A 12,339-nucleotide genomic window follows, 5' to 3' on the forward strand; every position below is an offset into this window, starting at 1 on the left:
CTCCAACTTCCCTTCCCCCCTACTGTTCATCTCCTTAAAAATGTACACTGTGTAGTGTTTTAAGTATTTTATTAGCTAAAATCAATGTCTTCATTCACAAATATGTCCGCATTGGTGTAAAATTACCTCTGCCAATGATCTGACTTTCTTATCTGTATTTACATTGGACAGGCAAGTCCAAGGAGGCTTCCATGTCGTTCCACCATTTTGAAAAACTATAATTGCTGAGAGGGACATAAAGCACTAGCCTACCTGTCTAGCTAATCCACAACACGTTTTTGTTCAGAGCCAGCGTCACGTGACTGAAAGCAGCTGAAACGGAGAAGGAGATCAGTGAGAGGCGCTTGTCACTGCCCCGGTAAATTTGAAAGCCTGCACTGCACTTTAGTTCATAATGGAGGATCATACTCACAGGAGAAGGAATCCTCGTCGCCAAAAAAGGCTACCGTAGTTGCAACACACATTTGAAAAAACAGGTGCTAGAGAGCACTGTTTGTTTGAATGCAAAATACAATTTCACCGCTAGATGGGAGAAATTCCTAACAGTGTACCTTTAAGAGAAGTTTAAACATGCATACACACACCCCCCATGTCCCTCCACTAAAGGAGGACATTTCTTGGATAGAGCTCGTTATCTCACATTGATTCTCCGGTTTTGTGCCCTTAGGTCAGGTTGCAAGTTGGTCTGTACATTGTGTACTTAATGGACTGGATGACCGTCTTCAGCAGGGAACAGATTCTGGTCCTGAGGTTGGAAGACCATGCCTCTAACAGGAAATACACAATGCACAAAGTCTTTGATTTCCTTAACCTGGGTGAGTAAAGCAACACATCCCATCATAGGGGGTGGGGGGGACTCTGGCAACATTGAACGCATAATATATGCGGACCGTTAGCGAAGCGTATGTGCCGCGGAATGTATGTTTTAATTGGCTACACCAGCTGCACACACACGGCCTAGGATTGTGTGAGTCACAGGTGAGACGGAGAGCTTTTGCTTTGGGACTGTTTCAGGTTTTTGGAGCATGTAGGCCGGCTCCTCATCTACAATGGGTCTCCGGTTAGAGAGATAGACACAGGGGGCAGAGGTCTTGATTCCACTTAACCTTTACTGGTGTTCAGAATCTGGTACAGTGGTTTGAACAGTAGGAACAGCTTCCTGTCTATGTAGGAAGGTAATATGATACCTTTATGATATACGTATGGTATGTGAAATAATAAGAATAGAAAACAATAGTGAGTCAATATGACAGTATAACCGTGAAACAAAACGGTCACATTAGCACCAGTTATTAATATGCTACACTCACAAATTATCATTAGCGCGTTAGCATTATTGTGTTAGCAATAGCTTCTTAACAGAAATGTGGAAACAGTATTCAATCTACTCACAGAAACATCATTAACAACAATCAAACTCTTTAAATCGTCCTTAAAACACAGTAAAGCTCTGCCACAGAACATCAAAGTAACTGAAACCTGTTCTGGTTATTTAACAAACTTACATGTGCTCATTCACGCATTGGCTGTACCCATTGACATACATATAAAATGGACCAACAGATCCCGTTGCTCTGGACGGAGACCAGTGAAGGATATTAGAATCACTTTTCCGGTGATAGCTGAGCGTTACTGCGCAGCCTCCAACTGAGAGAGACAACGTAAATGTGACGTGAGCAACGTGTCTGAAAGTTGGAAGTCTTCTGGTAGCTGTGCCAAGAGAAATCTCAATCATTCAGAATCTTACAGAGACGGAGAGCGTAGGTATATGTAAGGAGATAACATGGGCACAGGCTAACTATTGCTAACTAAAATGCTAGTTAACGTTAGTAATTAAACTTAAACAGCTAATGTGAGTCAAAACTGCATCAAAATGGCGCCATAGGAGGTACGCGTTCCAAGAAGAAGCTTACCCCCTTGACTGTACCCAAGGGGGTAAGCTTCGCTTCAGAACTCGAACCTCCTATGGCGCCATTTTGATGCTACACAACTATGTTAACAAAGAGCAGTGCACTTACTGCATTATGAAATTCTGTTGATTTTGAAGTGCTTAAGTCGTGTATAGCTTGATAGCTTAGAGAAGAGTTACATTTCCTTCAGATACAGTTCTGAACTTTCTTACACCTTCTATACTTTCAGTATCAAACATTTTATTTTCTTGGATATTCAGTTTAGCCCTGTAGTCTGGAAGTTCTGACTTGGCTCTTCAAAGAGCTGCCAACCCCAGCCAAGATGCAATTACCTCCCAGAGCGTCAAAACTTCTGTTCAGAGCGCTGCTGATATACAGTGACACTTCAGAGTCCATTACTGTATTTTTATTCCATTTGTTTAGTGCTGCAGCAAAATCTGGGATGCCCACAAAGAAGGGATTTGAAAGAAGTGTTTGTGTGTTTTTATAGGGCCGCCGACAAAAGAAATAGAGTCAGAGATCACAAGAAGTCCAGCGTCAAACACCAGGAGGCCAGCTGACAAAAACCTGGGACCCATGCTGCCCATCACTAAAGAGATCCTGCGGGATTTCTACATGCCGTTCAACGAGAAATTGGCCAAAGTGCTGCGGAATGACTCCTTCCTCTGGGAGAACTCTAAACTCTGAACAACCCACCTCCCCTTTACTTCAGTAAAAAACCACTGATGTGTCAGCCAGCCCTTTTGTTCGAGCTTCATCTTTTTCAAGTGCCCATGCAAAAAAATTGTTTTTAAATTATTTTCTAAGTTATAAAAGCAGAGATGAATCAAAGATAGAAAATAGCACAAGAGAGAGAGAGAGAGAGAGAGAGAGAGAGAGAGAGAGAGAGAGAGAGAGAGAGAGAGTGTGTGTGAATGTGTGTGAGACAGTCAGAGAAAGATGTCAGGTGTTGATTTTTTTTGTTCTTGTGAACAGTTGTACAAAATTAAATAGTGAATTCAAAGCTATTATAAACAGTCCTGTGTAGTTTTTTTTTTTTTAAAGTTTGGTTTGATTAATTAAAAACTGACCTACTGTAATAGTCCGTCCTTTTTGTCCAACATAGCTGGTATAACAGAGCTGATAAAAAACTTACAATGCGCCTTGATCACAATTTCAGTCTCCTAAGTGTACTTACATTTAGTGAGTGCAAGCTGAATAGTTGTCTAATCAAAGCAGAAGTTTAGTGAAACAACACCACCTTCTACTGGACACCACATGTAGATGCAACCTTAAAAGCTTCCCTCATTCAACACTACTAGTACAGTGCCCGTTCAAAATGTGCCTGTTTGGAACGGGCCGATTGCTTTGCCTGCAGCATTCTCCAGAACCAAGGTGTACCCCAAAATTACTTACAGAAGGACCCCAAAGTACTTAATATGCAACCAGCCTACTACTGACTTACAGTGTACCGTTTTGAGAGCCAATCAGCAAAAATCTGCGTTCATCAACCACCAGAACTATGGAAAGTAACATACTCTATTTGAATACCAAATGAGTTCAAAGTTCGTGAAAGTTCGGAAATCTAAATGACGAATATGATTCTCTGACTGAAGTTGAGTGAGTCAGGTAGCTGAGAGGCAGCCAGGTATGTAGTCACTCTGATCAAGCCTTGATAATAATGATTTGCTCTCCTTCTGTTGAATGGATGTCACAACCACTGAATAATTACCAATAAGTAACGAGCTGAAGTAAAATATTAGTGATTGGAAGCTATACCTTGCAAATTAATTTGGTAATTGAAACAATAACTTTTGAACATCTTAGAAAGAAGCATGGCTAACCAGGGGTAGAAGATAACTGGGGACAAATCAACAGCAATTTCATGAGTATGAAAACACTGTCAAGCTATGCTGAACAATTTCAATTAAGGAAATATAATACTTTGAAATACTTAAGTTGGAACACACTTTCTCTACACCAGAGGGCAGACAAGGCTTACCAATGGACCGCTGCAATTTAGACATAAGGCATTTAATAAGTTATGGCAACAGCAAGATAAAAACGTTTTGCTAGCAACAACATCTGGATGATTTAGTATGGAATATGGAGACTACAACCCTACATTTCGTTACATATGTGCCTGCATATTGTGTCAATGACAGTTCAGATATCACGATAATTTTGACCCAATACTTCGATATTGATATTGCGGCGATATTGTAGTGTTGACATTTGGTGCTTTCACAAAATGTTTTATTTTTTTAATATATAATCATCAGTAACGTGGATATAATGACTACGTGGGTAAAGACAAATAATAGAACAGCTAGAACAGTCTGGTAAGTTCACAAAATAACATAATTTTACTAATGTAATGCAGATTGTAAAACAAGGAAAGACAACACTTCCAAATCCAAAATCTAAGCCGATATCTAGTCTCATATTACGATATCGATATAATATAGATAGATAGATTGCACAGCCCTAATGACAAAAAAATGTAATTGAATTCACTTCAAGGCAAACCGACCCAAATACCACTGGAAAACCTCCTTTTATAATTAAGAGGAAACCTGCAATCACACAGATTTATTGAACACCATAATATCCCATTCTTTGTGTTGCCGTTAGGTGTAAACAGAATGAGAACATGGATCCGTCATGCCTTGTTACCACTGGGCAGGCTGGTGGTGGTGTAATGGTGTGGGGAATGTTTTCTTGGCACACTTTTAGGCCCCTTAGTACCAATTGGGCATTGTTTAAATGCCACAGCCTACCTGAGCATTGTTTCTGAGCATGTCCATCCCTTTATGACCACCATGTACCCATCCTCTGATGGCTACTTCCAACAGGTTAATGCACCATTTCACAAAGCTCAAATTATTTCAAATTGGTTTCTTGAACATGACAATGAGTTCGCTGTAATAAAATGACCCCACAGTCACCAGATCTCAACCCAATAGAACATGTTTGGGATGTGGTGGAACTGGAGCTTCGTGCCCTGGATGTGTACCCCACAAATCTCCATCAACTGCAAGATGCTATTCTATCAATATGGGCCAACATTTCTAAAGAATGCTTCCAGCACCTTGGTGAATCAATGCCATGAAGAATTGAGGCAGTTCTGAAGGCGAAAGGGGGTCAAACACGGTCTTAGTAGGGTGTTCCTAATAATCCTTTAGGTGAGTGTAGATGTTTAAAGGCAACCTTAACAGGGTCAGGGTACGGTCAGTGTATCTTTTGGGGTTAGGTTATCTTTCGGTCATTAAATTATCCTTTCATAAACAGGTATTAAAAAACAAATGGTTACTTGATTTTCATTTTAAAATACAAAATTTGAAAATTGAAATACAAGGCGTTTTTTCCTTTTCATGGTTAAAAGGAGATGAGAGAAATTTTAAATATGCTTTGATTTTCATTTTCTATTACATATAACAAAAAATAAAATCACTAGAAAACAGAAATGAAAAAAGGCCTGTTTTTTATATTCTGAGACTGGATGTTGCCATTTCCAAGGAAACAGCGCCAGTGTACTTTATTTTACTATAATTTTAGTGTACCAGTGTTGCTTTTAGCATAGGCTAAAATGACTTTGGATTCCTACTCTGTGATTTTAGAAATCTCTGTGCGCATATCACAGGGAAGTGGGGGTGCAAGAGGATTTTCTGCAAGAAATGTGAGGAGATTTTGCACTGAAAATGGCTCAAACTTGATGTGACCACTGTATGGACTCATCTGACACCACGCTGAATAGTAGTGGGATTCGTAATTTCGCGTCCGGTTTGGCGAAGTGCTGCAAATGCAGAAGTGCCTTAAACCTGCATTCTATCTGAATTCCAGCAGGGGGCGATACGTGCGGTAGCAAAAGGAGGTCGGTTTCTGTAGAAGTCTATGAGAAAGACACTTCTTACTTGATTTATTACCTCCATAAACATTTTCATAATGAGTTTATGGTCTCAATCGCTAGTTTTATGTTTTCTACAATGCAGAATGTTTCATTCATTTTTTTAATTATGGTCTCGTTGATTTTAAAATCGACGATAAAGCAGGGGGTGTTTTAGGGCGTGGCTATGATGCGATTGACAGTTCGCGGCCTGTCAATCATGACAGAGCTTTAGCAAAGCTTGTCCATGGCACATGAACTTCATTTTGAAGGTTGACCACGCTTTTGTCTTAGTGATTGTGACACTTGGTCTCATAATAATGTCTTGTTCAGTGTTCGGTTGTACGACAAGACACTCAAAGGAGTTGGCAGTTCAGTTTTTCCGGTAAGTAACCTTACATTTTGTTTTAATACGGTTTTTCGTTAACCAACGTTAGCATCCCAATTAATATCAGTTAGCTAGCTAGATTGCACCTTGCTAACCATGCTACCAGGCTAACTAATAACCATAGACTGTATATCAAATCTATGCATGGTCTAATTCTGCAGTTGAGGGAAACTGATCCTCCGTTTTTTTACACCTCTTTGCACAAATAAATATGGCTATGAAATACATCCTGAAATGAATAAATGAGGCAATACATATACATTTATAAATTAGTCAATATAGTTCAATAGCCTAAATACATATGTTTTACTTTTATTTATTTCAGGGGACTTTATTTTATACGTTACACATTTATTTCCCTATTTGCACGTTATATTTAAATTAAGTTTGGTTATCTTACAGACTCAGACTAAAAGCAACTATAGCTAGCCTCCCTGGCATAGTGCATCAAACCATATCACTATCTGCCAAAAGAAATAAAACCTTAATACATCCATGAATAAAACACAAGCTTGGCAGATGTCAGACGTCAGGCTGCGTGCAGTTCATGATTTTAATGATTTTTTATTTGAATTTTTGGACAGTTGAATTCCTGAATAAAAATAATAAGTTTTAAAATTCATGTTCATTGTTATTAATTACAATTTACAACAACAACAACAAACACACACACACACACGCACACACACACACACACACACACACACACACACACACACAACAATAAAAAAAGAACCTTTGGACTAACTGTAGTAACTGTATAAAAATCTGTAGTAACTGTAGAAAAAAGCAATGGGGGAACAAATCAAACTAAAAACTACACTAAACTAAAAATCAAAAACCTATGTGGACACCGCATTCCTCAGGGCATCCATTACTTCGTCCATCCCACTCAACATGAAATAATCTTCCCCAAAACATTCATCACTGACACTTCGGGCAGTTGGGGGAGTTGAGGACCCACTCCCGCACACATCCATTGTATCCCACCAGGCTCCTGCAGCAGGGTGCAATTATAAGGCCAGTAATAGTTCCTTCAAGAGAAGTATAAATAATCAGAACAAAATATTTTGGTCAGTCACAAATAAATAAACGAAATAAAGTTTGTTATCAACCTACACACTGTTATGAGAAAAAAATGCAATTGCTATGCTTGGTCTGGTGTAAACATTTTTGTCTTTGGTGTAGATGTTTACACTTTGCCTCACCATTTCCAGCTTACTTCATTCATACACTTTACCATACCATTTTCAGTTTTCTTTGAGACTATATCATTTCGTCACCCAAATGAACACATGAAAAAACACCAAGTGCACCGTTCCCCCCTCACTCCCACCACTACTAAAATGTGATCTCCTTTATATTAGGGCCACTCGGCTTAGCAGTAAATTTGCTGTCAGACACTAGCAACTCTGTTCGTTTTAGAAACATGTTAATCACGTTGTCATATTGCTTATTCCCAGTGTAGGGCAAGGTATTGGAAAGTGTGGAGAGCTAATCTACCAGTTATTCTACAGTAAATGACACTGCACTACACTGCAGCTACCATCCCTAAATAAATTGGCGGTGGCGTGAGTAATCCTCAGCCGTTTTATTTCATGCAGAAAGCACTGCTGCCTTGGAGCCCCAGAAATGCTCAGGAAGCTTTTGTGGCAGACTGATCTCATTAAGTGGCGTATGTATGACAATTCGTATGCCATTTTGGTGTGTAATCAAGACACATAATAGTTTTTAGCATGTTTATCAACGCCGTAAGGCCTCTGTTGACCTACATTATGTGTGAATTATTGCTGTAGCGAGTAATATGAAAGGCCGTAAGTCCGCAGAGGGAGGTTGGTGGTGGTGGATGGGTAAAGCACGGGACTTTCACCCAGGGGAGCTGGGATCGCATACTGTGTGTGGCGTTTATCAACTGTTTTATTTTTTATTTTTAATAAAGCCTTCCCCAGTGTTCTTTTCCTAAACTCAACCGTTTATTGTTTTCCTAAGCGTGTGAAGTTGGTCACCGTTGTGTTTTTGTCGTGTTTTTGTCTTACTAAAGCCTTTCCTAATGTTCTTTTCCTAAGCCCAACCTTTTTTTTTTTTTTTTTTTTTTTTTACACGCGTGTGAAATTGTTCTCGGGATAGCACGGTACGTTCTCGCCATAACACGAAACGTGGCAACGCCACGTGGTGTGTATGTTTACACCCATTGTATACAGCATAGATATACACATGGAAAGCTCAAAATGCGTACAGATAACATGCCATTTGGCTTTAGGAAAGTGGCGTGTATGTTTACGCAAAGTCATGATGCCATGTTGCGTGTGGACACTTACTTACTGTTTGGTCAATAAAAGAGCTAAGCTTCTGAAAAGCTACTTGATTCAGAAAACAGCGGTGCAATTGAGAAGTGGTTATACTAGTAACCCTACTGCCAATCACTGCCTGCGATACAAGTTGGATTTAGTGCCGTGACGGCATCGGCACATGTTGCAATGTTTGTTGTAATTTCAGCTACTTTTTAATTTGCCAGTAGGTGTCATAACGGCAAATGCCGTTAGCACAAAATCAAACCAGTTAAGCCTCATGCGCCGGAACGGACCGGTGATACACAAAATGGACCTAACCTCTAGCAATTGCATTTTAAATGTACTAACATGAAGGTTACAGACCTCTGCAAACAAGACACTGGAAGGTGGCCTTCACAGAGGTGGCCTGGGCTTCTGTCAATGTCACAGCTGGCCTGTCTCAGCTAGCCCAGCCATCTTCCTCATTATCTGGGCAATATTTGGAAGGTCTTAAGCTGCCAGGACAAGCTCTTCCACTCGATTTAGCACTTCCATGTCATCCTGGACACGACTAGGGGAACAAGCATAATATACAAGTTTTTATCAATTACAACAATTTATATATTATGTCTATTCATAGTTTTAACTAAAATTACTTTGTGGGAGACTTTAATGAATCTAATAAAAGATAAGTGTAATTTTTGGAAATGGAAGTTATCACTAATTTGAGATGTTTAATATATATTGCATATTTTTTCAGTAAGAAATAATTCCCATTCACACCTGCACGCAGATGCCCAGTTTGTGTGAATGTCATGTGATATGCGTTGTCAGACCTGTTTATTTGGACAGAGATTAGTTTTGTTTGACTCAAACTAATGTAAGGTAAATTGAAATGGCTTGTTTAGGGCTAGAGTGGGTGACATCATCTATAGAATGGAAGGCAGCTGAAAAAGAGAGTAAAAAAAGTTTTCAACTTAAATCATTTTATTTATTTTTTGGGGCATTTTAGGCCTTTAATTGACAGGACAGCTGAAGATGTGAAAGGGGAGAGAGAGGGGGGAATGACATGCAGCAAAGGGCCGCAGGTCAGAGTCGAACCCGGGACCGCTGCGTTGAGGAGTAATCCTCTATACATGGGCGCCCGCTCTACCAACTGAGCTATCTGGGTGCCCGAATCATTTTTACATTTAAACGTAGGAAATCTTACGCACAAATGACACTACTTAAGCAAAAATACCTACACATTTGGATCTTTGACAGAAAGACCAAGCACCTGCTGCAGGCTCCCATATTAAAGACACTAGACTTTTCTTGAGAAAGACAGACTTTTCTAAACTGCTCTATTTCTCCCTTTTTTTTACACTACACACAATTTTAACACTTCATCTCTTTAGGATCACCTGCTTCTCACATTATCATTTTGACGATTGGACAAACTGCCTGCGAGTCAGAAGCAACATTTTTCGAAAAAGATTTCCATCAAATTAACTCTGTGACAGATTTTGGCAATGTGTGTAAAACAGCCCTTTCCATATGCACTCATTAATCACCATAGCAACTAGTGCCTGGCTGTTCATACCAGACCACGCTGGTCAGAAAGCGATCCTTCTCGTGATCCTGAAAAATAATTTACTTCAGAATGCCCTACATAGAACATTTGGGCTCCAGGTAATCTGGTATTTTATCTGCTAAACATTATTAAATTCTCAACCTTTGGGAAACACTTGCACAAATAAATGATATCTATACTGATAAAGGTTGAATTAATTACCTTCACTGGCAATAAATTAAGGATATGCTATTAAACACATACAATTATTCAATTTGGGAATTTATTGATTAAAGTTAATTATATGCATTAACTATACTCAGAAAAAAAGCAGAATATTGATTACTCACAATGTCAGATATCTGGATCTCGACAAGTAGCCTAATTATTCCTGCATTCAGTGTTTATAAAAAAAATAATCACAGATATATGCTATAGCCTAATTTTTAGAGAGACGTTATAAATTAAAAAGGAAATTTAAATTTAAGTTGCACGGTTCTTCTGACCAGAAACACCTTTTGAATTTCAACCTGTGGTGACTTTTGTTTTAACCGAACTGTAGGTCTATTTTCCTCAATATTCATGTTACCTCGAATAGCTCCTCTGAGCTGGGCCTGGAGGTGGTGGCACCTGCGGGCAGCTGGTTGAGGCGCTGGGCTGACTTGCAAAAGCAAATTGCCTTGTTGCCTGTGACTGTCCTGGGTCTGAATGAGAGGATGAGGTATTCCCTGCCTCCTCTCCATGGACTTCATAGGGACCTATATTCCCGAAGACATCCAATAGCCTATTATTTACTGGCAGAAGTACCTCCTGGTCCTCATGTGTAATGAGGTACACAGTGTCTTCCTTAAGCTGAAAAAATGAAGACACCATTATTAGGATAAATAAACTGATTGTGACGACACAGATCTTTTGATTTTCATGAACTGTAACCGCAGTAATCCAAATTAAAACCCAAAAGGCTTGAAAAATTTCACTTTGTGTATTTTATTTAAAATATATAAACGTTTACCTTTGTTCAATGAAATGTCCTATATGATCGAACTTTTGATATTGGCCTATGATTTTTTTTTTAAAGCACCTGTAAAAAAAAAAAAAAAAAGATACCGCTCACCAGCCTCCTCCCCTCCCGGCTTCCAATTAATTTAGTCTACATTTAATTATTAGATTTTGAACCAAAGAAATGACCTATTCTATAATGAAAAGGTAGGCAAAGTGCTTATGATCAGGGGCTGCACACTGTAATGAATTTGACTATAGATTTTACAGTAAATACCTGGTAAATAAGTTGCCAGTAAAGTCTGGAAAAATTGCTGTTAATACCTGTGAAAGTAATGACAGTATTATACAGGATTTTTTTACATGTTATTGTTGTACATAAATTATAGCAATGTATTGTTTTTCTTTTTTTTTACAGGAAAACAACACTTTATTGTAATTTAGTTTACAACATTATCTTGTATTCTTTTCAAATTACAGATGTTACCTGGCAACTTGAGTTGCCAGCAAAAAGCTGTAAATATTTCACAATACAATATGTTGTTGTAAAAAGAATTACAGTAAATGTTAGTTTTTTACATTCGCAGCTTTGCTGATGCCTATTGTAAAGTGTTTTAAATAAGACCAGGCTTGCTTTTAATCCAAAAATCATTGCATTAGATTCTCTTCAACTGTTAAATAAAACCAGAGTCAGAGAATAAAAATCATGACATTTTATTATTAAAACGCAATACAGTGTTACAATACTGTAAGTTTTCAGAACCTAAGGTAACTTTTCTTTTTCTTAACAGCTCATTAAACATTCGATGGAATTCAAATTAAGAGTTGCAACAAGGTCCAGCAATATTAAAATTCACCATTATACGTTGCTTAAAGACTATATAAATATAATTTATATTATATAACCAATATAAAATCAGGACCTAGATTACAAATCCAGTTCAAATAGTGAGGAAGTCGTTTGTATATGACTTACAATGGAAGCCATTCAACATCCATCAGCCTCTTGAGTATAGAGGAAACATGATGATGTCCGATGAAGCATCTGAAATCTCAAAATCACATGGAAAAAAACTTCATGAAAAAGTGCCTTAACTGCTCTACAAGAGAGTGCAAAATACATCAGGCTGTGCAAGTCAAGCTAATTTGCCTTTAAGCTTAAGTGCAGAAAAACTGCTGGCTTTTTGTCATTATGCTCTATTGCAGGGGTGTCAAACTCAATTTTGCTAAGGGCCAGACTGGAAAATAAGAATCACATTAATGGCCAGACATGTACAGTTCATTGACATGCTTTTATTGAAGAGAAAAAGTTAAATATTTTGACATAAAGCCCCAAAAAAGTCAAGTAAAAAAAA

General features: G+C 38.4%; 1 protein-coding gene and 1 long non-coding RNA gene across 2 annotated transcripts in view; one reads left to right on the forward strand and one right to left on the reverse strand.

Annotated features, from left to right (window-relative positions):
* Positions 1 to 2,922, forward strand: part of LOC114548070 (carbohydrate sulfotransferase 15) — a 40,093-nt gene extending 37,171 nt beyond the window's left edge. Inside the window, exons 7-8 of the mRNA XM_028567768.1 lie at positions 668 to 815; positions 2,401 to 2,922. Coding sequence (XP_028423569.1) covers positions 668 to 815; positions 2,401 to 2,597 — 345 coding nt within the window. The 3' untranslated portion in view covers positions 2,598 to 2,922. The remainder of the gene's footprint in view (positions 1 to 667; positions 816 to 2,400) is intronic.
* A 3,950-nt stretch (positions 2,923 to 6,872) lies between these two features.
* Positions 6,873 to 10,826, reverse strand: LOC114548484 (uncharacterized). Its single transcript, XR_003691369.1, has 3 exons — positions 10,575 to 10,826; positions 8,818 to 9,004; positions 6,873 to 7,197 (listed from the first exon to the last, which is right to left on the reverse strand). It is a non-coding gene; the product is annotated as an uncharacterized LOC114548484 (long non-coding RNA).
* Between the last annotated feature and the right edge of the window lie 1,513 nt (positions 10,827 to 12,339).

Source organism: Perca flavescens, chromosome 21, assembly GCF_004354835.1.
Source record: "Perca flavescens isolate YP-PL-M2 chromosome 21, PFLA_1.0, whole genome shotgun sequence".
NCBI lineage: Eukaryota > Metazoa > Chordata > Actinopteri > Perciformes > Percidae > Perca > Perca flavescens.